Source organism: Bacillus rossius, chromosome 3 (assembly GCF_032445375.1).
Source record: "Bacillus rossius redtenbacheri isolate Brsri chromosome 3, Brsri_v3, whole genome shotgun sequence".
Lineage (NCBI taxonomy): Eukaryota > Metazoa > Arthropoda > Insecta > Phasmatodea > Bacillidae > Bacillus > Bacillus rossius.
Genome location: NC_086332.1, coordinates 20,476,748 through 20,502,274, shown reverse-complemented (window position 1 = coordinate 20,502,274; position 25,527 = coordinate 20,476,748). Strand labels below are relative to the sequence as shown.

Genomic DNA, 25,527 nt, shown 5'->3' with positions numbered 1-25,527 from the left:
CGAAATAGACGATCCAACGACGATACTGAACAGATAATCTGAACAAAACAGCGACGCACAGGCGAACCCAGCGATGTGACAAAACAGACATTCTGGACACCACGACGAAAGCACAGACGAACACAGCAGGTTTCTGCGAGTTAAACAATTCATAATTGTCGGGAAAACGCGTGGCACGTATTTCAAGTGACGTTCGAAAACCTTTTTAGCGGGTACTCATTGACGGTGGGCGTGAAAGCAAAAAAAAAACAAATATATAAAAGTAACACCATGGAGGGAATAAATGATCACCGAATATGTCACCAAATACTTACAAATTTATTTTGTCGGGTCGAGTCACCAATCACCATTGCATTAGTTAAATCAATCGTCCGTTCTCTTCTATCTATGTATCATGATCATTTAAAGTTGATTAAAAGCATAATAATGACTTATTGTCTTATGATTTGGAATCATTTAATCAAAAAATTAGTGTTACTTCACCGGAGAAGTTTTTTGACGAAGGTTAATGTACTTATAACAGTTACTAGTAGACTAATGCCTAAACACTGTAAATAAACGCAATAGCCACCGAACTGCAATGGCTCGTGCGCCGCGCGACGCCACCACGAACTCCGGAGCAGGGCTTCACTGGAGAGCCCGTCTGTCACTTCGCCCAGCATCTCCCGGGCAGGTCGGACGCACCCTTCCCCGGACCCCCAGTTGAACGGCGGACTAGGAGACACAAGACACTATCCTGCGGCCCCAGAAATCAGTTCTTGACCAGCTATATTTACAGACTGATTGACCAAAGTCTCTAAGACAGAGCCCATCCGGTTGGGTGCATATCACGTGGCATAAAGAAACGGTTGCTTAAGAGTTTTAATATTTATTAAAATTGTTTTGCTTGTACAAATGATGTGAAAATATAAATTATTTAACTTAAAAATACTCTAATAGTTAGGGCCAGAATTTAGTTTATGGATAGTCTCCTGGTTTGAAAAAATTTCATCTGGCGTGTAGAATGTGTTAAGCGCAAAATTTTTGACAGAAATTAATTGATTTTTATAGTGAAACATCTTTAGTATTTGAAACGCAAATAGAACTGCGAGGAAGTAAAAAAAAATGCCATGAAGCGAACACGGAGGGCAAAGCCTGGGCCTCAAGATTCCGTTGCATAGTCGCGGGCTAGCGGGACGAGGTGCCGGAGAGCGGTCGTGACAGCCTCGTTATCGACGGCAGCCCGCGGTGAGTCAGGGGGCGACTCGCGACCAGCGGGCCGCCAGCGGGGCAGTCCGCCCGTCGAGACGCGCGAGTGCACATGGGCCAGGCGAGTGAGTACACGCGCCGCCACGCTCGTCAGACGTGCTCGCACCATGTGTGCATTCTCACGACCAGTACCTTGTTGTAGTACTCGTGCACCCGCGACCACGGTTGTTTGACGTACCATTATTTTAGAATTTTTACCAGGGTTGTTATTAAAGCACTTGTACCGGGTGTGAATACCAGTGACCCGGGTTGTTAGACGTACCTTTATTATATTATTCGTATGTGTGTACACCCTCGCCTAGCGTTGTAAGACGTACAGTTATTGTGTTTTTTTTTTCCCTAGTGTAAATACCTACGACCAGGATTGTTAGACCTACCGTTATTTTAGCAGCTACTCGTATAGGGTGTATATACCAGCGACCAGGGTACCACTATAACACATTTGTTAGCCTATGTTACTTGATCTGGGTCCAATATGTAACCATGATTAAGAATATAAGGTACACATATATGCACGTACTGCTTTGTTACTGCAATGAAAATTAACGTGAAAGGGTATATTTATTATATTTTAAGGAAATAGTGTTTCAAATTTTTCTGTTAATATACAGTTTCGTTTAGACTTTCGGTATGACATTATATTCTAATGTTTCATAGGGCAGAAAGAGTTCATTTTTTTCTCAAAATATCTGTATTTGATACCAGTTATAATACTTATGTCGTTTATCCATTGATGTGGATCCTGTCGTTGGCGGGAGACCACGTGTGGCTTGCCATTTTCGTAGAGCTTGCTGGCAAAGTTGAATTGTTTTATGCCACTGTGCCATTATTTTATATGTTTTGTGCCACCATACCATTATTTTATATGTATTGTGCCGTGATAAAACAAAGATGTTCTATCAATAGGGATTGTCAAAATTTGGGGATTCGTTTCGCGATGGGATAAAAACTATATATATATATATATATATATATATATATATATATATATATATATATATGAATAAAATCCATATATATACATACATACCTATAAACTGCTTCCGCTATTGGGACCCAGTTTTTAGGGAATACTCTCAGCCAGTGAGAAACCCTCATCTAAATAAGTCCAGAATCACAGGTTACCAAGTTGTTGAGACGTCTCACCAGTCAGCAGCAAATGAACAAAATGTGACATTTGTTCGAGTATAGCGAAGGACTGTTGAGTTAATCGTGGAGGTCAATGAAAACTCGAATTTTTCCGGTCTCTTGTCTCTCTCAACCCTGCCCGCGACAAACTCCAACAGCTTCCGCCTTGCGAGACCAATTATCCTCCTACTGGAGGCCGTTCGGGTTCGATTACCGACGCGGGGTTCCAGTATTTGCCCAAAACGTGGCGGACGTTTCTGTGAGCTGGTGTGTTTTCTTGGGGGGTGCTTCCTTCTCATCGCCGATGGATAGCTCCTTCTCTGTTCCGTTTCGTCGTCCCACCAATCAACCGTCCCTAGTGTCTTCGGTGTCGTAGAGACGTCAATAAACAAGGGTTGAGGAAAATTTTTTTTAAACCCATTCAACCTGTTTTTGTTGTTGTTTAAACCAGTTTTTTTTGTTCAAAACAGGTTTTTTTTAATTACATTAGTTATTTTGGTTTCCAGTATGTTTAATTGAAAGCCATACAAAATTCAGCTTTTTGCCACTCATGTTGAACCAGAAAAGATGAAACATCCAATAACTGAAGTCCAGCAAATCTGCACATCTGACTGGGACTTCACTACAGAAATGTTATTTCCCCACAGGAGGAGGATTCTCCATAGAATGTTTCCCATCGAAAGGGGATTTACAGAACAAACAGGGATTTCCCATAAAAATAGGGTTTTTAAAAATAATAATAGCCTATTATTTATTTCCTCTTTTTTATTTACATTTTTAGCTAAAATTTACCGATTAATTTAATTTTAGAGGAGTATTTAGCTGGGTATAATTTACGACTTATTCAAATAATTTAAATGATAAGATCTTGATTAGCATAAAATTATTCGTTACCGTAAATAATAATACATGATAATGAGAAAACGATTGTTGTTATTAGAGTGGAATTAGGCATTTCATTAAGATTTATGAATATATTCTGTTTAAAAATAAATTAAAAATACATTTACGTGGTTTAAACCATTCTGATTGAAATCAGCCAACCCTGCAATAAATACTGATTCACTCGTTCAATACTCCTCGCTCAGACCAGTTGCTCAGTCAGACAACACCGCGACAGAGCACTGGTGGGTCCAGAATGGTGGGAAGGGGAGGGGGGGGGGGTTGCATAGTGGCATGCCCTCCCCCACCCCCCACAATAACCTTGAACAATTTATAAAATTTCGCCAAATTCCTTATCATAGTTTTCTAAACTTTCTAAAGTATTGTTTTACCGCGGTGTCATGGATAATAATAGGACCACAAATAAAATTGACTAAATTACTGAATTATAAATTTACTGAAATTGCATTAGAACATTTAATTTGGGTCTACCCCGACCATCATTATTCTGGATCTGCCCTAGCGACAGGGTGTGTCTGCAAACTGCGCAGTCGTCACAGCAGTTGTGGGCCTCGTGGTCCGAGTGCCAGATCCGGGCATCGAACTGCGGAAACTTCGGAAGAGTTCCAGATGACGGATTGTCAACCACCAGCTCTATGTGTATAATTACTGGAATCATGGGCTGATTACGGTAATAAAAACAAAATGTGAGCGAGTATTTCAGCACTCGGCATAGATGTGTAACATCTAACCTCGGTACATAATAAGAAAATTCTCATGTTGCAAATAAACTTTAAATGAAAAATTAGGACACGAAATTTAACGTAAAATTGTTTGAAATATAGTCCGAACGTGATAAATATACGCAACATGTGTTTTCAGCTCCATTTCTGGACGTGAATCACACGTAGTTTCCGCACCCACCGCTAGAATTCGCTGCCGGAGCAGCTACGTCGACTATAGAATCATTCAATTTGCAGACCAAAATTTAAAACTATGTAATGAAACGGCTCCGATAAAAGAGAAAAATACTTGCGATAGTACGAAACTTTGGTTTTGGACCTGATTTGCAAAAAGGGTAATTTTATTAAAATATTGTCCATCTTGTTAAAATTCATTAAACAGTTAAAACTAAAATGTTCACCTTTAACTTTGTGAACTTTGGTTCCCGCCATCCGCCACAGATGGCGGCACCGTGGTTACACATTTCCGTTCCGTTCACGAAATTACTCCTACCGAGAGATAAAATGTTACACACCAAAAATTAGTTTAAGTGAGGGGAACTGTTTTCTGAAATGAATAAAAAGGTGGGGTTGCGGTCGTGTTTCTAACACGCTCTATTCAGAATACAATTTTAAAAAATGCGAGGAGAAAATTTCTTAATGAGATTCAGAATCCTGCCCTTGCACCCAGGACTTAAAGCAAAAGTTTTTCTTGGAAAACCTCTTAAGTGTAAGATAATATGCTTGTTAGCATTCTAATAGGGCCTCATAAACTTCATGGCGACGTTCATCTGTAGGCTGGCTGCAGATTCCTTTGTTCATTTAAGACGATGACTTTTGGATAGTGGTATTGGCCTTCATGATAAGCCCTTTTAAAATTAACTGGGAAATGTAAGATTTGTCTCTTTTGTTCTCGCGATTTTGCTGTTTTGTAGCAACATTGTTTTGTTCTTTTCTCGTCGTTGGTGACTCAGACGGTGATTAGTTACCATACGTGTTGTAGTTTCCGTTGGTAATGTATTCGCAATTGTTTTGTTGAAAGTCTAAATGATGGCGTTATTACTGCTAGTGCGGTGGGTGCCACCATCTACTCCCGTTTTCAGTAAAACTTTTTTTTTTTAATTTTAAGAAAAAATCCTTTACCAGCTCTAATAATTTTTCGTAATTTTTTTCCCTTAAAATTTTTTAGCTGGTACAAAAAACTAAAGTTAAAATAAAAACAGGAGTAGATAGTGGCACCTGCCAAACTAGGATTTCTGTTTATTCCTAGGGCTGTCTCATGCTGTTTCTGACGTTTGATTTTTTTTTTCTTGTCCTGTGGTTTCATTCATTTGCGCTGTCCTGTATTTTGTTATTTTGGCTCATGTTCAGTAATGGAAAACGTCCTTTTCATTTTAATAAATGGACATCATACATCACCAATGCAATTAAAGTATAAAGATAGAGTGAAGAGTCACGCAGGAGTGTCATTTAAACATTGAAAGCTCTCGGTTGCAATTCGCTTACGAGGCCCATCAACTCTGATAAGAACGGAACACTGGAATTTACCCCCTACATCCACCAATAAGCTTTCTGAACACTTAGACTAATTGGTTTGTTTGATTTACAGCAGTTTTCTTGCGCTTCAAATTTTGCCTGACCACAAAATGTGCTGAAATTTAGAATCTGTTATCACATGCAAAATAGTTTTTTGTTTGCTAACTCTGTATTTCTTCTGTTTTGGATTTTATGATGACTCTACCTGATAGTGAGCAAAAAAAAAATGTTCTAGGATATTTTTTCTCTGTGTGTGTGTTTTTTTACTATTAGCAACACATTACTTTATATATTTTTGTTGTTCGTATTAGGTAAAGTTACCGATAACTACTTATTTCGAAAGCAGTGCAAGTAGTGTTATGCAAGATGTTGCCATTTTTGAGGTCGCTTGAGTGTGAGGAAGAGCTCAGGAGTATAAGTTTCTTTATTTTTGTTGTTAGCGCCCGCTCTCTCACTCCGGGAGGCTGATAAGGGGAAACGGGTACACGCTAACCAACCTAACAGGCACTAAAATCAATACTCTCGCACCCACGACTTACCTGATATTCGATGCAAGAACATTGTGGCGTGAGAGGTATTGGATGCTACACTGTAAATTTTTATTTTTGTAAATGGGACAGAAATATTCACGTAACCTTACAGATATTTGTAAATTTGTACGTTTACATGAAAACAACTGTACCACTACAAAAATACGTAGGGTTCGCAGTAACACTGGGTTCGGATTCTTACCGAAGTATTTATACTTTGTGTTGTCCCAGAACCTCCAATAGTTAAAGTTAGTTATACACCGTTCCCTGATTAGCTTTCCAGTATTAACTGCGCACATAATAAGCTTAATATAACAAATTAATGTCACATTATTGTATATTCTATTATATTTTCATTGGTTTAAAAATATTTTGCTTGAATGAATCATAAATTATAATATAAAACCATGCACCAGTTTTAGAAAGAAATACTCAGTATCATCTCGAAAAACATATTTCATATGTGCAAAAACAACCATAGTCATGTGCTGTACAAATTTACTACAACTTTCATGTAATATTACGAACTATTTGTTGGCAAATAGTTTCCAAATAAATCTTTTGTAAAATTACAGGAAAAAATATTTTTTTCCGTGTACAGAGAGTTCGGTTTCATGAAGGGCCCTCCCGCTGGTATTAGTTTGGTCAGGTTTTCTGGTTGACTTCATCGCTAAGGCGTCGTTTTTGGGACAAGGTGGACATATCGCACGGAGCAAAGTTCGAAAACCGGTCAGTGAAATCATGATTTAGGGGTTCTCGCCGTTTCCCCGACATCGCTACAGGCAAATTCTGGGACGGTTCTTTACTACAATCCATGGGCAATTACTTGTCCAAACATTCCTGTCCCGTGTGGTTGTTTTTTACCGTCTTTAATGACCTTGCAATCTACACACACATTATTACAAACTTAATTAGTTTACTAACTTCATTATTCACTCCTATATCCATTCCCCAATATAAGTGTACTAGGAGAAAACAAACACTATATTGATACGATTTACGCCGGGTTCGTAAAGGATAGCCCAATTAAAAGATTTTACTACACACACAGTTTTATTGATGGCCACTACTTATGTCACTTACAAATAATCTTCTAAAATGGCAAATAATCAAATGCACTTAAAAATGATGTTGCTTCCCCAGTCACTCGTTTTCACACACCACACACCTCGCTGGGCCGCACCTCTGGCGCAACTCTCGCCGCAGCACCCCTCGTGGATCTCCGCCGCGGGACTCCGTCGCCACACTCCGCCACCGCCGACGCACTTCCCCTTCGCCGAGGATCCGCTCGACGATTCGCTGGGAACTTCGCTCGGGACTCCGCTGCACCCGCGACACTATCGCCCAATACTGAACACACTGCCCTGGAACCACCCGCGGCACTATCGCCCCTGAAACTCCGCCGCGGGAAGTTTCCCGCCTGAACTCTCACTGACTTAACTCCACTGCCTCTCGGCCGACACCTTCCAGAACTCTCGAGCGCGGCTGGGGCCAGTCGCGTCATTCCGCGCCGACCCAACGGCAGAAATCTCTCTAAACATGTGTCGGCAGTTCGCGGAACTCCGCATCTGTCAGGTGTCAGTTACATGCAAAGGCAGGGCGCCGCGCGGGGAGTGGTGGGAAGGAAGGGGAAAAGCGAAAATTCTTGTAATCTTCCAGGCGCGTGCGGTGCATCTCATATTGCGGCGGTCGCCAGCCAGCTCTGCACCTGCACGTGTCGCGGCCTTGCTCACGTCCGTAACAATATATATTGTCGCTTTTCCCCCTCCTTTCCCCCACTCAACGCGCGGCGCCCTGCCTTCGACATGTAACTGACACCTGACAGCTGCGGAGTTGCGCGAGTCACCGAAACATGTTTCGAGAGATTTCTGCCGTCGGGTCGGCACGGAATGACGCGACTGGCCCCAGCCGCGCTGGTGAATTCGCTATATATATACACCTGGGACGCCGGCCTCGAGAGAGAGAGAGTAGAGTCAGTGGAGAGCTGAATCAGAGTCAAGGCGGGAGCTTTCCCGCGGCGGGGTTTCCGGGGCGATAGTGCCGCGGGTGCGGCAGAGTGGCGAAGTCATTGGACGAAGGTTTCAGGGTAGGAGTTCAGTGGAGTCGGGAGTTTTCCCGCGGCGGAGTTTCCGGGCGATAAACGGCGAAGTCCCTGGACGAAGGTTCCAGGGCGAAGAGTTCAGTTCCGGGCGATAGTGTCGCGGGCGCGGAGGAGTCCCGAGCGAATTTCCGAGCGAGGCGTCGGACGGATCCTCGGCGAAGGCAAGTGCGTCGGCGGTGGCGGAGTGCGGCGGCGGAGTCCCGCGTCGGAGATCCACGAATGGTGCTGCGGCGAGAGTTGCGCCATAGGTGCGGTCCAGTGAGGTGTGTGGATTGTAAGAAATGAGTGACTGGGGAAGCAACATTATTTTTAAGTGAAATTGATTATTTTCCATTTTAGAAGATTAATTGTAAGTGACATAAGTAGTGGCTATCAATAAAACTGTGTGTGTAGTAAAATCTATTAATTGGGCTATCATTTACGAACCCGCGGTAAATCGTAACAATATATATAATTCTTAAATAGTCTATTGTTTCTTTAAAATAACGTAAAAGTATTCTCCTCTTTGTGGGGGGGGGGGGGTCCTTTGTTATGTTCTAAAAGTTTATTCCATTCAATTGTCTAGTTTAATGGCTGTCAAGCTACATATTGAAATTGTTCATTAATATTATTTTCTCTTAAAACTTCCTCCGTCAATGGCGTTTCCAGTGAACTTAAATACGTGATCATTCATATCTTCATTCTCTTGTTTCTTCAATCTTCACCCCAGCTCCAAGTTGTCTTCTCTCTTCCCGAGTTATCCATAATGTCTGCGTTTCTTCAATGTTATTCTTGTACATGGCGATGTTCGTCCCTTAAACCTTATTCCTCCAACAGTAGTGTGACAAGGAATCTTCAAAGCGTGATTCATATCTCCATTCTCCCTTCTGTCTTCAATCTCTATCGAAAATAGGTCTTGTCTCTTCTTTACATAAATTATTCTAAATAAATGGCACATTCTGACACACCAAACTCGATTTAGTCCAAGTTAAGGTATAGTCTTCAAACTGTCTGGTTCTTTTGTGTCACTATTCATCTTTAAATGATGGTTTTCTCTCTTCTTTAATAACTGATATTATCCTTGTTCTTGTTTACTTGATCAGGTTTCATGCTTCTCACATCAAGGCCGGTGCAAGGTAAATTGGTGCCCTAGGCGAAAAACCTTTAGCCACTCCCCCCCCCCCCCCCCGGGCCGGAAACCCCCCAAAAAAATTCCTTGCCTCAAAATACATCACGTAAGCCTAAGATTTTGCCAACAATCAAATGTAAGCAGGCTTGTGTTTTTTTTTTACTTTTTTACTTATTACAAATCATAAACGGGTCACCGTGGACTTTAAATAATTACTTATATCAATATAAAAATTCCAAACTGTTACAAAAATCAATTTTCATCTAGTTTCAATAATCGTTAAACTAATTATATCAGCTGTTATGTGTCGTGCTGCGCCGCCCCCAGCTACTTGGCGCCCTAGGCGGTTGCCTAGTTCGTCTATATGGACGCGCCGGCCCTGTCTCACATCGTAATTTAATCCTGTTTCGTTCATACTTCCTTTCCATGACGTATAGAGTAACATTTGATCAAAATTCCTAATGACGTCTCGTCGTCATCATAAGTTACATTTATTCTCATAAGACAGTATGGTGTACCACACCAACTAGTAGCATGTTCATCCCTTTTTCATTCCTAATTTGTTCAACTCTTCCTCAATCAGTATGTGTGGTGACGTCACCTGAGGCGCGCGTGCTCGTTGCCCGCAGTCGAGAAGCGCGAGCGCGAGGCGGCGAAGTTGGCGGGAGAGGCGCTGCCGCAGCCGGCGTGGACGCCGCCGCCCGAGCAGGCCCGAGCGCCGCCGAAGATGGTGGTGGAGACGACGGGGCCCGAGGACGAGCCGGCGCCGCACTACAGCCCCTCGGTGCGCGGCTGCGACGTGGAGCGGTCCGCCTCGGCGTCGTGCGGCTTCCACCTGTCGCGCACGCAGTGGGACCCGTACCCGTGGGTGAGCGGCGTGGAGGCGGGCTCGGCGGCCGAGGCGGCGGGGCTGCTGTCGGGCGACTGCGTGCTCGAGGTCAACGGCGAGGACGTGCTGGGCCTCAAGATCTGCGACGTGGCGGAGAAGGTCAAGGCGCGCGCCGACCGCGTCTCGCTGCTGCTCTGGAACTCGGGCTCCGACCCCAACTGCGACCCGGAGGTCAGTATCCCATACCAGATGTGCACTTCGGAAGGCGGCCACTACGGCCGGATGGTCAGATCACTCACTCCGTCCCAACTAGGCGACCCAGGTTAAATTCCCGCCTGAGGTTAAACTCGGGTTTTTTTCTTAAGAGGGACTCTTCCGTGAGACTGCCATATCATTTAACATTTCTGTTTTTTAAAAAAATTTTGTCACCAATACAATTTACCGAATTCCAAACTCTTATCTCAAACATCCAACTTCGCCTGAGCATTAGCCAAGAATTCAATCCCTAATATGATGTCGTGGGACAAATTTCCCAAAACGACGCAACAGAAATATCCAAGGAAATCCCAAAATATTTACTTTTAATTATGGCATGAGATTCTACGTGATCACCATCGGCGAGCGAGGAAGACGTTACCATCATATTTGAAGTATGCTCTGATCCACGCATACCGTCAATGCTCCAGTATCTTGCCAACATCCCTCTTCGTCTCTCATGACCCCGACGAATCGTTAAGCCCAGTTCATGCATTCCTACACCTCGGTCGTCATTATAACGAGGCACGGTGTTCATGCTCGTCTGCATGGCAAAGGTAGTCCACCCGAGACCCCCGTCACTCGGATTTATAAGTTGCGACGAGTGCCGTGGTGAGTATCGTTGTACAATAAATTTGTAAGAGCTCAGTGTTCGCCTGCTCATTGCTACCGCAATGCACCCGGAACCATACGCCATCCTTCTTTTACATTGTCTAGGGAGAATCGTTGTACAATAAATTTGTAAGAGCTCAGTGTTCGCCTGCTCATTGCTAACGAAATGCACCCGGAACCATACGCCATCCTTCTTTTGCATTGTCTAGGAAACTTCAGTGCGGTTCTGTGAATTGCTGGCCTACAGGAAGGCATATATATGCACCACCACTGTACTCTGTTCAAGGTTCCAATCATTTTACATTAAATACAAATTAATATACTGTCATAATTAGAGTGCAGACCTGTGTTTTCCAAAATGTTACCAGCTGTAAAGGCCAGTATTATGGGAGTTTTAATTTTCCGCGAGGCATTCGCCTAGCATTTGAGTAGTGGACATTCATTATAATAGTGAATAATGTTAAGAAATGGATCATAGATAACGAACATGGTGGTGATTAAGTAGGAATAAAATAACATATTGTTGTTTAAATCGACACTGAGGTTCAGATATTAGTCAATAAATGGAATTAGCGTTGTGAACATGAGATGTGTCACTATTTATTTTATACTTCGTTCATAATTAAACTCACTTCAGCCATTTCATTATTTTCTCAGTTTTCACTTTTTAATTTTATATATTTTACATAAAATAATTTTTGTCACTTTGATTAATTTGTGTGTGTTTTCTAAAAATCCAGCCACGATACGTCATCTAGCGTGACCAATACGCACCAATCGTTCCATTCTGGTTAGTTCTTTTTATTGACCATTTCGCCTGTTAACAGTCCCATTCGTTTGTGGAACACGACATCTTTACTTTGCACGTAACGTTCTTCAGTTTCAACGCCCTGCCACTTTGAGATCGCATCAATGAGCATTCTTACTCATCCTCATCAACTCCTTTTCCATCGTTTTCAGGCTTCATTTCAGGGTACAAACAATTTGTATACTACAATTTACCTGTTTTTTCCCTGACCGTAGATATCCCAAAAATTATACAACTGTTCACTGTTTGTTACCTTGTATCGGTGACCAGCGCAAATGTGACTCTCTCATGTGGCCAGGTGCCAGTGGTGGTTCACGCTCAACATTCAGCATGTCTAATTATTCACAGGCACACTTAGTTTGGAATCCAAGTACCTAGTAATCCGTTACAGTTTTAGAGGCGCTGTTTCTATTATGACAGAGGTGCCCACCCCACCCCCCAAACACTATGACTCACCCCCCCCCCCTAACCTAATGATGGCCCCCCCCCCCAAACTTTTTATGCCATTTTCTCAATGATTTACTCAATTATTTTATAATATTATACTTTTTAAGTAGTATATTTTATCATATTTTGTATTATATAAAACTGATTTTCTAATAATAATTTTAGTCATATCAGGTAATATTTCCATCCTGAACCGACAGATGACAAACTGCTTTTGTTGAGGAAAGTGCGGGGTTGTCAATTTTATTTACAAGATCCCTTTAAATTATCAAAGCACCAGAAACGTATTTTCACATTAGAAGCTATAATTATGTAAATAATATATACATTTTTCTCGTCTTTTAACCCCCCCCCCCCCCCCCCGAAATTTTAATGACGCAGTCTGCGTCGTTACCCCCCCTTGTGGGCACCCCTGATTATGAGTTGTCTTGCATCGTAAAACTCCTGAATTCAACTTGCAACATTCCATTTCCTTTGTCCGTTTCGACAGAAGATACTAAGTTCAATCCAGAGCTGACTTGCACAAAATACAACAGTTATTTCGTATAGTTTTGACATTGGCACAGAGTTAGCAAGAGCATGTTACGACAGAAGAAACGAAAAATACCTTCTAAGTGTTTCAGTTCTTAAAGTCATCTAATGCTACAGTCTTAGTCAACTCAAAATTTTTCGTTCCTACCAGGAAAGTTGCTCCTCTTAAATGGAGAGGCAAAGGATGATGGTTCTCTCTAAGTCATGGGCTCATACCCGCCATTTTTAATTATTGTATTTTCATGTAATATTTTTATTTTACAGAATTTTTCACAGATTTGTTTTCTAAATGAGCATTCCGTGTTTTATCTTGTTAAAAAATGTGTCACATGTTATATTTAAAATGTTAACTGCTATTTGTAAGAACTTTTTTTTAACTGAAGATGTGGTAATCACCGACTATAAGTTTATTTTGTGCGTTATTAAGACTGGGAAAGGCATGAACCTTATCTCCCATAATATAATTTTGGAAAAATGTCTCCTTAAAAATTTTTAATCAAGATAAAACATAATGTTTGGTGCAGTGGAGCCGTAGACATCCAGAATTATCAATGCTTTATTGGCGCTGAGTACAGAATGGAGATATTTTGTAGCAAATTTTTATCTCAGAGAAATTGCCGCGTAAGACCAAGAGCCCAACTGTGAGACATAAAAATCAGATTGCCTTTTGATGAGCAGAAACCCGTTAATTTCACGAAATATCTGACCATAGGGCAGCACACCACATTTCTCAACATACTCGTGAAATAACCAACTTATCATTGGTTACCGCTAATGCTAGATCACATTCTCCTCTTTGATCCGAATCACAGAAACTTTGCTTCCTCCAGAGCTTCGTGTTGATCATTTGCCAGAGGTGTTTTAGGGCATGTCAAATTATCGATCGTCCAAATCACGCATGAGTAGTAAATGCATGATGCGTTTGAAGTCTGGGTGGTTTTACTTTGTGCTGGTAGTGCTGGATTTCGAAACGTCAAGTAGTATCAGCAGAAGCAGACTACTTGTGTTTGGACAAGGTGATAATTGCCGGAGAAAATAGTTCTAATCACGTTCCTGAGATTCGGCGTACCAAAATGATTTGCTACTGGCTAGTAAACTCAATGGTGTCAGAATTAGGAGAAACATAACTTTGGTAGTGTCTGCATGGACAAGTCTCAGGAATTTCTGTTCCCAACGACGTATCCCTGACTCAACGCCAAGACTATCGATGTAATGTAGTTTGCCTCAGACATAAAACATCTCAAAATAGTACCAATGTTTAGAGCCAAGATTATTTCGCAGATTCATTGGGTAGCAAAGTAGGCTTGAAGCACATATAGACCTGCTTCACGTTTCTGATTGGACTCCAGTGCTCGTGACACGCATTTTACGACCCTGTTCCAGTTATAAAAAATATCTAAAAGTGGTTACCCAATCACGTACTTACCGTCAAAGAATGTGACCTTGTTATCTATTAATGAACACTCTTAAAATGCTTTACTATGCGTGGTCAAGCTGAGTCAAGCCTGGAGTGAAAATAAATCCTCGAAATAGTCGTGGTTCTACTGATGTTCTACTTATTCCGCCACAGTATTTGCAAACAACTTCATTTGGTTTTCGGTGTTCGTAAACAAACAACATGTGATGCCTTGCGAGTGCACTGTTAGAAAAACCAGTAAATTTACGGACTTTGCAACGAAGAATTTAACTTAAAGAAACGAAGAGTTCTTCGTAATTTCAAGTAAATGAATCTTCGGAGACTCTACGACGTATTTCGACTTCCGAGTTATATGTTTCGTTATAAAAATAAATAATAAAATAAAATACACGCAGAGAAAAGAAGAGCGTTCTCGCTGCAGACTTAGACAGTTTTTTTTTTAAATGTTTTGTTAATATACCAAGAATATTATATTTTTATTAATGTTCAAAATAAGTAAAAGCATTGACCGTAATTCACGAAGATAGCCGTAAATTTGCGAAGATCCGTGGATAATTTGTAACCAGCGTTCTTCGTAAATTTAATTTGAAAATTTTTAACAGTGTTGCAGTTGGTAAAAGATTACCACTGGTACCACATAACATTGACAAGAAGGTGACCACGTCTGCATGATTATAGGGTGCGTGAAGCCTTTTTTTCCCCCTTCAATTAATTGCTGCGCCCTGTTGGTTAGACGTCCGAAACACTTGCTGAATCTTAAGTGTTTGCATTGTGGAAACAGTTTTAAATTACATTTTTGATAAAAGTGCTGGTTTTAACGACGGATATTCTACTTCATTCTAACTAGCCATCATCAGACGTTAGCAATCACCATTTCCGCAATGTTTTGGGTGATGGTGAGGTTAAAAAGTGACTTCAACTACGTCACACCATGCGCTAGACGCAGTGGCGTCTCGTCAGGGCAAGCAAGGCAAGCAGTGCTTGCCCAGGCAGTTTCCAGACATTGTATTTTTTAAATAAATATTTTATTCAGAATAGTATTTTACTTTGGCTCGAGCAGTTAGGTGTATGTATTTTTTACACTATCTTCTTGGGACCCAATACTGTGCGCTGTGCGCTATAAAAAAAGAACTCGTTGACACAAAAACATGCTGTTTTAGAAGCGTTGCTAGGTTTAGAAGCGCTGGTAGGATCGCTTTCAGCAGGAAGGCTGCCGCAGTAGTTTCCTTTCGGAAGGGGGGTGGCATGGTACAAAGGTTCAGGGAGGGGATTGGCTGGAAAAATACGCGGTAGAAGCTACGAAGGTAACGCTTTTTTGCCGAACTGAAGCGAACATGGCCGAAGCAGACGGTGGAATTTTTCCGCCGACTGCTTCGGCTATGTCCGGTACAGTTCGGCACGGCAGGTGGCGATGTCGCGTTTCAGTCGGCGGTCGTCTCTCGGGGCGCGCGCATCTCTCCCGCGGGCTGTTGGCTGGCAGTGCGTGGGGGATTTGTGGGCGTACGATGATACTACACTCCCACTTAGTATATAAGTAATGTAGAATAGGTATTTTACTATCAGAATAATGTAAGTCAATCATTATTTTTCAAAAATAATGTATTTAAAAAAAATGTCAATTTTTTCTACCTGTGGAATAGTCAATGTTCTGTTAAGAAAACTACTTAAATAGCACCATTTTGTACCTTGAAATCCATATTTTCCCGGCGGAGGGCCCCCAGACCCCCCCCCCCCCCCAACCACATCATGTTTTGGTGTGAACGGAGTTATTGCTTCCCCTCATGTAAACCTCACGCCTCGCCACTGCGCTAGAGACCTGTAAAATTCGCGGATTCATTTCGCGATAGGATAGAGTCCAAATACTTTTGACATTATTTTGCTTCAGTTATTGGGCCACAGTTTATCTGAAGGACTCTGGGCCAATGAAAATTCTTTAACAGAAGAATTAGCGAATCACGATCATTCCAGTCAACAGGTGTTACGAGTCGGTAACCAATCAGCAGATGTAATTTGCACGAGTGCATAGAGGATCATGGAGTCTATCATTTAGGGATTTTGAAATCGCGAATTTTACAGGTCTCTAACCATGCCGTCTCCAGAATTTTCCTCACTCCGTGACACAGACAATACGTGGCGACGTGGAGACATACAAAACTTTTCCCCGCGAGTGTTGGGGCAGGGGACGAGAGGAAGGAGTTGCTGGAGGCGGGGGGGGGGGGGGGGGGTAACTCTTGCCGAACCACGTGTGTTTGCCATGCGGGAAGTGAAAGTATCGGCGACCTCAACACGGCTCAGGGGAGACCCTGCTCTTAAGCGAGCGCCGCGGGCGCTGAGCGAAAACCGGCAGATTTAGGGCGCCGAACTACTTCAGGTGAACAGGTTTAAGTAAACGTGTTCACGTACGCCAAAGAGTTCGGTCACACGGCAGTTGGTATGAAGTGTGTTCAACTAAACCAATTGTGTACTGTCATCTAATGATGTGTTTTGGATAAAAATACACTTTTAGATAGATTTAGAAGAAATATTACCTATTGTAGCCGTTACCATGGTGCGACTTCTGGACAGTTTTTCGTTTCATGGTGCATAGACTTCAAAACCATCAACTCAAAAGTTTATATATATTTTTATAACCCACATTTTATGGACATGATAACTGCCGTCATTTTGAACAAATCACTTCCAAACTGATACATAAAATATAGTAATGGAAAATCTCAGTCAAGTTCGTTAACGGGCAATATCTGACCAGAGGGATACAAAAGAGGGAGGTTTAAAAAAACATAAAATTCGCTATAACTCCATAATATGACTAATATCACATCCGTTTGAACGAATTGTAACTCGTATGAGTAATAATAATAATTTTGTTTAAATAAATTTTTTATACTACCAACCATAATTGCAAGGGGTGGAAAAATTATGGTTGGAGGACAAAAAAATTATTATCTCTTTTTGTAGGCACAACATCGAATCTGTTCAAACTGTTTGGAAATCTTACTATTTTTATCTAAAATGTTTGTCTAAAACAATTTTTGATACAATCAACCATTGCTGCAAAGGATAAATAAAGAGAGGTTAAAACACAAAAATAAAATCATAACTACCATAGTAATCTCACCATCAAATCCGTTTGAAATGTTTGTAAATCCTTTAATTTTTAACTAAAACTTTTGTTCGAAACAATTTTTGATAAGATGAGCCATTGCTGCAGGGAGTTAATAAAAATAGGTAGAATTTTAAAGAAGTCATAATTTCCGTACCATGTACACTATTAAATTATTAGTTCTAATGTATAGTAAAACCATAAATTGTTAATAATTTTTATACGACCAACCATTACTGCAAAGGGTGGGAAAAAAAAACAAGGGCTGGAGGACAAAAAATTTATATCCCACTTCGTAGACTCATCATCAAATCCGTTCAAATTGTTTGAAAATCTGATAATTTTTATCTAAAACTTTTGTCTGTAACAATTTTTATAATATAAACCATTATTGCAAAGGGTTGATAAAACCTGGGGTTGGCGTAAGAAAATAATTAAAACCACCCTATAATGTACACTATCGAAGCCATTCTTATTTTTGTTTAGCTTTCGAAATATTGTCTAAAAATTTTCTTCACATAAATTTTTATATAACAAACCATTAATGCAAGGTGAAAAAAACAAGGGGTGAAAGACAAAGAAAGCATTACGTTTTTTTAAAAGATATACTATAAAATCCGTTATAATTTATTGTATGAATTATAAACATTATCCAAAACGTTGGCTAAAACAATTTTTTTATATTACCTATTACTGCTGTGAAAATAGGGGTTTAAATTTAAAAAAAATCAATTCAATTCTCCCTTATTATCAAATTCGTTCAAATTTATTTTACACCATCTTAATATTATCTTGAACCTTGGTGCAAAGCAAATTAGTATATTAGTTATTAGTGCAAGGGATAAAAATAGTGTTTGAAGGTCAAATAAATTTTAGTTTGCATACTATGAAATTCATTCTTGGCTATTCAATGCTGGATGCATTGAGTTAAAACATTTATAATATTTTCGCTGCGTGTAAAATAAAAAAAAGTTTAATCCATCATTTTGTTATATTGGAGAACATAAAGATTTTATGTATATTAAGTTCTTTGAATGTTCCTTAAATTAATAGAAGTTTTCAAAATATTTCCTGAAGAAGTAAGTAGATACTTAGATATCTACCTACGCCTGTAGGCTGTGCAAAAAGAATTTTTACTAGTGATTATGTGTTTATAAAGGCCAGTTCCTTTCAACCTCCGTACCCAATTTTTTTTTTCATTTTTCGTAAACATTAATTGAATAAGTTCAAAAATAAAAATTTTAAATGATTGATACGACGTTTATCGCATACCTCCATTTACAGACTGAATTTTCTGAAGGTTAAGAGAGGGAAAAGACAGGAACCGAAAGAAACCATAATGGTTTCAAAGGTTTTAATTAATGCCATGCCAATTGTTTAACGTTCAATATTGCAAATTAGCGTTCGTTAAATTATATATCACAGTTTAGACTTTTTCAAAGCCCTTAATAGAGTATTTATTGACAGAATATTTTATTGTAGTAATTCTAAAAAACTTATTCAATAATAAACGCCAAAGATTTTACAATGTTAAAGTACTTAGCTATAGCAACAGTTAGTCACTATTAAATCCATTACTTATATTATATGCTTTTTCAATGTAAATTTTTGAAAGTTAAAATATAGGAAAACATTATTATGGCCCAAAACTGTCTAAACCGCAATATGGCGTCTTTCGGTTCGTGTCATTCCTCCTGAACGTCATTGCAAGAACGACGAGTGTAAAACTTTCGTTACAAATATTCAGAAGTGTAAATGTTAAAATAAATTAGCACAAGCAAGTTTATAAATGTAGCCACGGGCTACACATCCGTGTCGGGCGGGGACGCACCACAATGCCGAAATACCACAACGCCGAAATGACAAATTGACCACAACGCCGACAGCTAGAAAACTGCTGTGTATACCACAACGCCGAATTACCACAACGCCGAAATACACTAACGCCGAAAAATGTCATTGCAGGACTGCCACAAAGGTTAGGTTAGGTTAGACTAGGTTAGGTTAGACTAGGTAAGGTTAGACTAGGTTAGGTTAGGCTAGGCTAGGCTAAGCTAGGTTAGGCTAGGCTAGGATAGGCTATGTGAAGTTAGGTTAGGTTATATTACGCTAGGTTATGTTAGGTCAGGTAAGGTTAGGTTTAATTGCGATATTTCGGCGTTAAGGTACATTTAAGAAACACACATAATTTCATTCAGTTGTTATTTCGGCGTTGTGGTACACAGCAGTTTTCTAGCTGTCGGCGTTGTGGGCAATTTTGACATCCGGCCTTATGGTATTTCGGCGTTGTTGTAGTAACGACCCGTGTCGTGCCGGACCCTTGGTCGGGCGCTGGCCTGTTGTTTGTCCGAGTCGACAGTCATTCTCGGTAATTAGAGAGCTCCTTGCCGCAAGGGCAGTGGACCAATTTACATGATGAAAGGTTTGCTGTGTAAAAAAGGCTACACGTGATGTTTGCCAGGGAAAGCGGTCAAGAGCATGCGTGTGCAGAGACATGAGCGAACGCGGCAAGGAAAAGTTATATTGGAGAAAGGCAAATACGTCTCGCTTACTGTTTCACCGCGCAGTAAAATTATACTGCCGTGGAGAGCATTTGATTTAAGAGTGATAAATTCTTACCGATCGCAATTGGTATGCTGAATGCAGGTTTTAGTGTGGTTTCACTGCATTTCATCCAACCCAGAAGAAAAAAAAACCTTGATAAAAGATTCCAGTTGCCAAATAATAGTTTGCAATACTACAAGAAAATTGGTAAATTTGTACAACACATTACTAAGGTTATGGTCCATATATAAAATACTTTATTTTTGGAAACAATACCGAATATTGGTTGTGACGCTTACAGAAATTGAAGCATAATTTTACATTTTGATTTACTTTTATAAAAGCATACATTTTTTAAACTATGGAAAATAAAGTAGAATATTGGATGATTATGCTTTATTTTGATTTATTATTCTTATTAAATTGCGCAGATAATACTGGAAAGTTTTTTATGGAACGGTTTTCAAATAACTAACTAATGTACGTACTGGGACAACACAAAACATAATTTCCCTGGCAAGAAACCGAACCCAGATTAGTGCAACTTCTTTTTTGTTTAGATACTATTTCATTCATGTAAATGTACAAATTTACAAATAAATGTAATTTTATATAATTATTTCAGTTACATTTACAAAAATGTTCACAGTGAAGGCAAAATACGAATAAAGTAAGCACTTAAAGTTTTTTTTAACATTTTGCTTAAATTGTGACGCTGAGGACGACCACGTAGACATAATGCCGGACCTGAAGAATCCTAAGATATTCTGTTTTTTAAAAAGTTAAAAAAACATTGTGTCGGAGACACCCGCAGATTATCATAACGGATGTTGTAATCAAATCCAAGTCCTTCGTCACGTGAACGCGACGCTTAGCCAATCACGGCTGCCAAGGACGATCGTACTTTCTGACTATCGACTGTCAACCATGACGCATACGTTTCCCGTCACCGATGCTTAGCGGAAGATTCATAGCAGGCCTCTTCAATGTTGCGGCTTTTTTTGACGTGACAACGTCTAATAAATCGATGAACGCCGGCTGGACGCACGAAAAAGTGTCCCGTTACGCACATTGTCCCGTTACGCTGTGTCCCGTTACGCTCATTGTACACTTGCGCCGCATCTATCTCTCTTCCACTCGATTGGAACGATCATCGATTTGACTTTTTCGAGGCACATTAAACTTGAAACACTCCCATTCGTTTCCTACTTTTCCTATCATCGTCCTATCCTTAACAGAATAACACATATTGGAAGAAGTTAAATAGCAAACATGTATAAAAGTTATAGTTAAAATAATCTCTTCGTTAAAGTAATAAACATATTTGACTTAATGAGTGCAAATTAAAGTAAATTTAGCAATTAAATTGTAGATTTCATTTCACTCCTTCTTTGTATCCATACAAAATAGTGATAATTCAATAAAAATGATTCAATTTTATTCATTAAAGTATGCAATAATTTCATCAATGTTTTGTTATGACGTTGTCATGTTAAACTATCGTCCGTAAACCGACTTTACAGACAACCAATTTTTTTTTTATGCGCTACATCTTAGCTCTCGGTGTACAGCATTTGGTATGAGTAATTTCGTGAATGGAACGGTAGTGTAACAACGGTGCTAACATCTGCGGCAGATGGCGCTTTATAGAATTAACGGTTTTGTAAGTTTTAACAAAATGGGCAGTATTTAAATAAAATTTCATTGTCAAAAATAAGTTCTAAATCAAGGTTTCAGTATTTTTTCATGTCTCTTTCGCTTTTATCGAAGCGTTTTTTTTATATAGTTCATAATTTATATCTGCCAATCAAATGATTATATATTCGACGTAGCTGCTCCAGCAACGAATTCTAGCGGTGGTTGAGGAAACTAGGTGTGGTTACCGTAAAGAAATGTAGTTTTAACCACAATTTACATTTATATTGATCACGCTCGGCATTATTTTAAAGAATTCTACGTTAAATTTCATGTCCGAGCTTTGTAATACAAAGTGTATTTGCAATATGAGAACACACGAATTTGCTTGATACGTAGGATAGACGTTACACAACTCTTGACGAGCACTGATAGATTCACTGACATGTTTTATTTATTTATTTATTAGAGGGAACACTTGCGCATTGCAACCACGTTGCACCAGTTGGTTCACGTGAGTTTCGAGGTAGATAAAATTCCAGAAGAAGTATGGTAGAACCAAAACAGGACGTGCAGGTAGAAGTGTCCATGAGCACTGTGCTCTCACGAAGAAGAGACTTCAGTGCTTTGCTGATATGGCAGAGACGACCTCCGTGTGAAACTGTGTCGGTGGACTTCTGCCACTCATCGTTGATATCCTCGTGGTTGACGGCCGTGGTAGTGTTCAGTGCAACCACTTGGAGTATGTGTGTGGAGTGTTGAGTGGGAGATGGACTACTCTAGCCTCCCCCAATCTCTTACTGGCTGACGATGTCGAGGTCTTTAATAGAGACGGACACGTGCTACACATAACATGGATGTTGAGGGAGGAATATGCCTTTCACCCAGCGAGGTAAAAAAAATCGTCCTAGCGTTTTTCCTGGAGTTTTTTCGGGGAAGCCATAGGAAATGGAAACCAGGCTCCATACCATGATTGGAACTTGGATCTTCCGAGATTTGAGTCCAATATTTTGCCATTGCTTGGGTTGTATGTTCTGGCAGTTAATACATGTTTAACATTTTAAAGTATACCTATTAGAATCTTCGGAAACTATAACTTCACAAAACCTAGCTTTAACATAGCTAGTATAACACTAGTTCTAACCAAGAAGATATGCCTCACATAGCCTTTTATGCTAATGTCTTCTTGACAGAAGGACCACGGTGGTAGAGTGCCAACATCAGTAGCGGAGTTGGATGTACTCCGGCAACCGGTGAGAGGGGTTCTGGGTTGGAGTCTCGGATAATGCATGGGTGCTTGTTTGTATTGTATATATTTTGGTCCTAACGATTCACCAGTTCTTAAATTGGCAAGAAATCTAGACATACGTGTAAAATACTTCGTCAATAACAAATAACAAGTCAATGAACGGGAGGAGTAGGGCAGGGTTGTCCAAAAAATAAAGATTGTCAGATCAATCGCTCCCCAACAAAGCGATTCGGGTTCTATTCCCAGCGGTGCGGAACCCGGATTTTTGGAAAGTGAGTCGGTGGTTTTTTTCTTCTTCTGGGTACTCATGTTTCCCCCACCCAGTCATTCCTTCAACACTCCCGTCTCCCGTGTTATCTGATCAGCCCTCCTCTCGAGTGACTTGGTGGAGTCGGTGTCGGTGTCGGAACGAGCTGTCCGTGTCCACAGTCGCTGTGCTGCGGGCCCATGACGACCAGCCTGCAGCGGCTGACGACGAGCGTGTCGGCCATCCTGGCGGCGCTCGAGTGCCCCGTGTGCCTGGACACCATCCCGCCGCCCGCGCACCAGTGCTGCAACGGCCACCTGATCTGCGTGCGGTGCCGCGCGCGCGCCGAGCGCTGCCCCGTGTGTCGCGTGCGCTTCAGCCGCGGCCGCAGCCTGCTCGCCGACCGCGTCTTCAGCTCGCTCACCGACGCGTTCGGCGTGGCCGCCGCCCCCGAGCTGCGCCGCAAGCTGTGCCTCAGGCCCCAGGAGCCGCGCGAGGCCAAGGCCGCCGCCCCCAGGAACAAGTTCCTGGCGCGAGTCCTCGGCAAGTCCTGCTCCGTGGAGAACCTGTCGCCGCGGCGGCAGGGCCTGCTCGCGCCGCACCGCGACGACGAGGACTTCGCCGGCCTCAAGGCCAAGTCGCTGTCGACGGGCGAGATCTTCCGGCCGCACAGCCCGGCGCCCGTGTCGCGCTGGACGTCGGCGAGCTCGACGCAGCTGAGCGCCTCGGGCGCGGCCTCGTGCGAGTCCCTGGAGGACTGCGGCGACGACCCGCCGTGCTTCTGCCCCAGCGACGCGGCCTGCCGGGTGGCGGTGCGCGCCTCGCGCGTGCTGCAGCACGTGCGCGAGTGCCACGACGGGCCCCTGGTGCAGTACTTCAGGCCGCGCGCGTGCCTGGCGCTGCCGTCGCCCCTGGAGGACACGGCGCTCGTCAGCCTCGCCGACGGCAGCCGCGCCTTCTTCCTGAAGGTGGCGCAGCCGGCGGCGGCGCACGGCGACACGCTGGTCTGGCTGTGGTTCGTGGGGTCGGCGCGCGGGGCCGCGGCGCACAGTCTGCACGTGACCTTGCGCGGGCACGGCGCGCGCGGCAAGCTGCTGCACTTCCGCGCCGACGCGCTGTCGCTCGCCGCCGACTCGTGGGCCGACGTGGCGGCGTCGCAGCGCGGCGTCGTGCGGCTGCCGGCGCGCGCGCTCATCGACAGCTTCGCCACGGAGCTGGAGACCGGCATCGCCATCGCCATGGACGTGGAGGTGAAGGTGGCCGGCGACCCGTGAGCGGCTGCCGACTGGACCGTCATCTTCGGCTTCTGGACATGTTTGGACATGCCTGACGTGTGAATACTACTTGCAGATATTTCCTACGCCGTTTAACCACTTTCAAATCAGATTTATACGTCATTAAAATTTACATATAAAAAAATAATATTGTAATCTGCCCAACAATAAACTAACGTATCTTTAACTAAATACTTTATCAAATTTTCTACTTTTCACATCTCTATCGTTTTCATAACTTTATACATTTAATTTATGGCTGACCTGTAATAATGTTTTATGACTTTGTAGAAAGAACGTTAGTTGTCACCTGGGTGGTGTCTCAACCAGTGGCGTAGCCAGGATTTGCATATGGGGGGTGTTAAGAAGCATGGCCCCCCACCCCCGTATTAAAGCGGGGGGTCCGGGGGTCCTCCCCCGGGAAAATTTGGATTTTAAGGTGTAAAATAGTGCTATTTTAGCAGTTTTCGGTACTTAAATTTAAATATTGTAATGGTAAAAATTTTATTAATTTTAATATGAAATTTGTTTGAGTGATGAATAAGAAATTAATTAAAGATTTGGTGCTAAGGGGGGGGGGGGTTCGAACCCCTAAAACCCCCCCCTGGCTACGCCCCTGGTCTCAACTATTTTCTCAGCTACTATGCATGAGCTCTATGCCTTTAGTTTTTATCATAATGGCGTTTAACTCGCATGATGGACGGTGAAGAAAGTGGCAATGATCCAGTACAAAAACACTGTTTTCATTATTTTTTATAATATTATTTTTTGTTGTACTAGTATTTGTAAAGAAAGTCGTAAAATTAAACAAAGATGTATACGTAGGTCTGTGATACCATGTTAAGTAAAACATGAATATATAATGTATGTATACGATTTATATCAATTTAACAGATAGTCCAATTTTTTTATAAGCTGTAATTTAATTATATAATTAATATTTTACCAGATATAAAACAATTCAATTTTTTTTGCCAACAATTTTTTTGATGTTGTTTCATAATTAATAACACTATGAAATTTTGCTCATGTTTTTGTTATTCATTATATGTATATAGGAAAATAAAAAAAATAAAAGTATTTTATGGTATTAACAACTACATTTATTATTACCAGACAAATTTCTAGTAATCTTAAAATTCTATATTATTTCTTTATCAATTTGCAAATTATTAAAACATAATATTTATAGCAAATAAAACTTTGCAATTAACACAACAATGGTTACATTTAAAAAAAAAGTGTATATACTGTAGTTTTAAAGATATGAAAATCAGAACACAGTGTTAAAAAGAGAAAATAGTTTTTAGTTATAAATGAG

General features: G+C 41.2%; 1 protein-coding gene across 1 annotated transcript; it reads left to right on the top strand.

Annotated features, from left to right (window-relative positions):
* Window positions 1-1,260: 1,260 nt before the first annotated feature.
* LOC134530319 (uncharacterized) lies at window positions 1,261-25,259 on the top strand. The gene is made up of 3 exons (XM_063365044.1): window positions 1,261-1,313; window positions 9,885-10,315; window positions 23,115-25,259. Exons 1-3 carry the CDS (start codon window positions 1,301-1,303, stop codon window positions 24,204-24,206), a joined length of 1,536 nt encoding a protein of 511 aa, XP_063221114.1. The 5' UTR covers window positions 1,261-1,300; the 3' UTR covers window positions 24,207-25,259.
* Window positions 25,260-25,527: the final 268 nt, after the last annotated feature.

Excerpts from the sequence above, each read along its gene's own strand:
- LOC134530319 (XM_063365044.1), top strand. Across the intron at positions 10,316-23,114 it reads ACCCCAACTGCGACCCGGAG|TCGCTGTGCTGCGGGCCCAT; the intron begins GTCAGTATCCCA and ends CCGTGTCCACAG.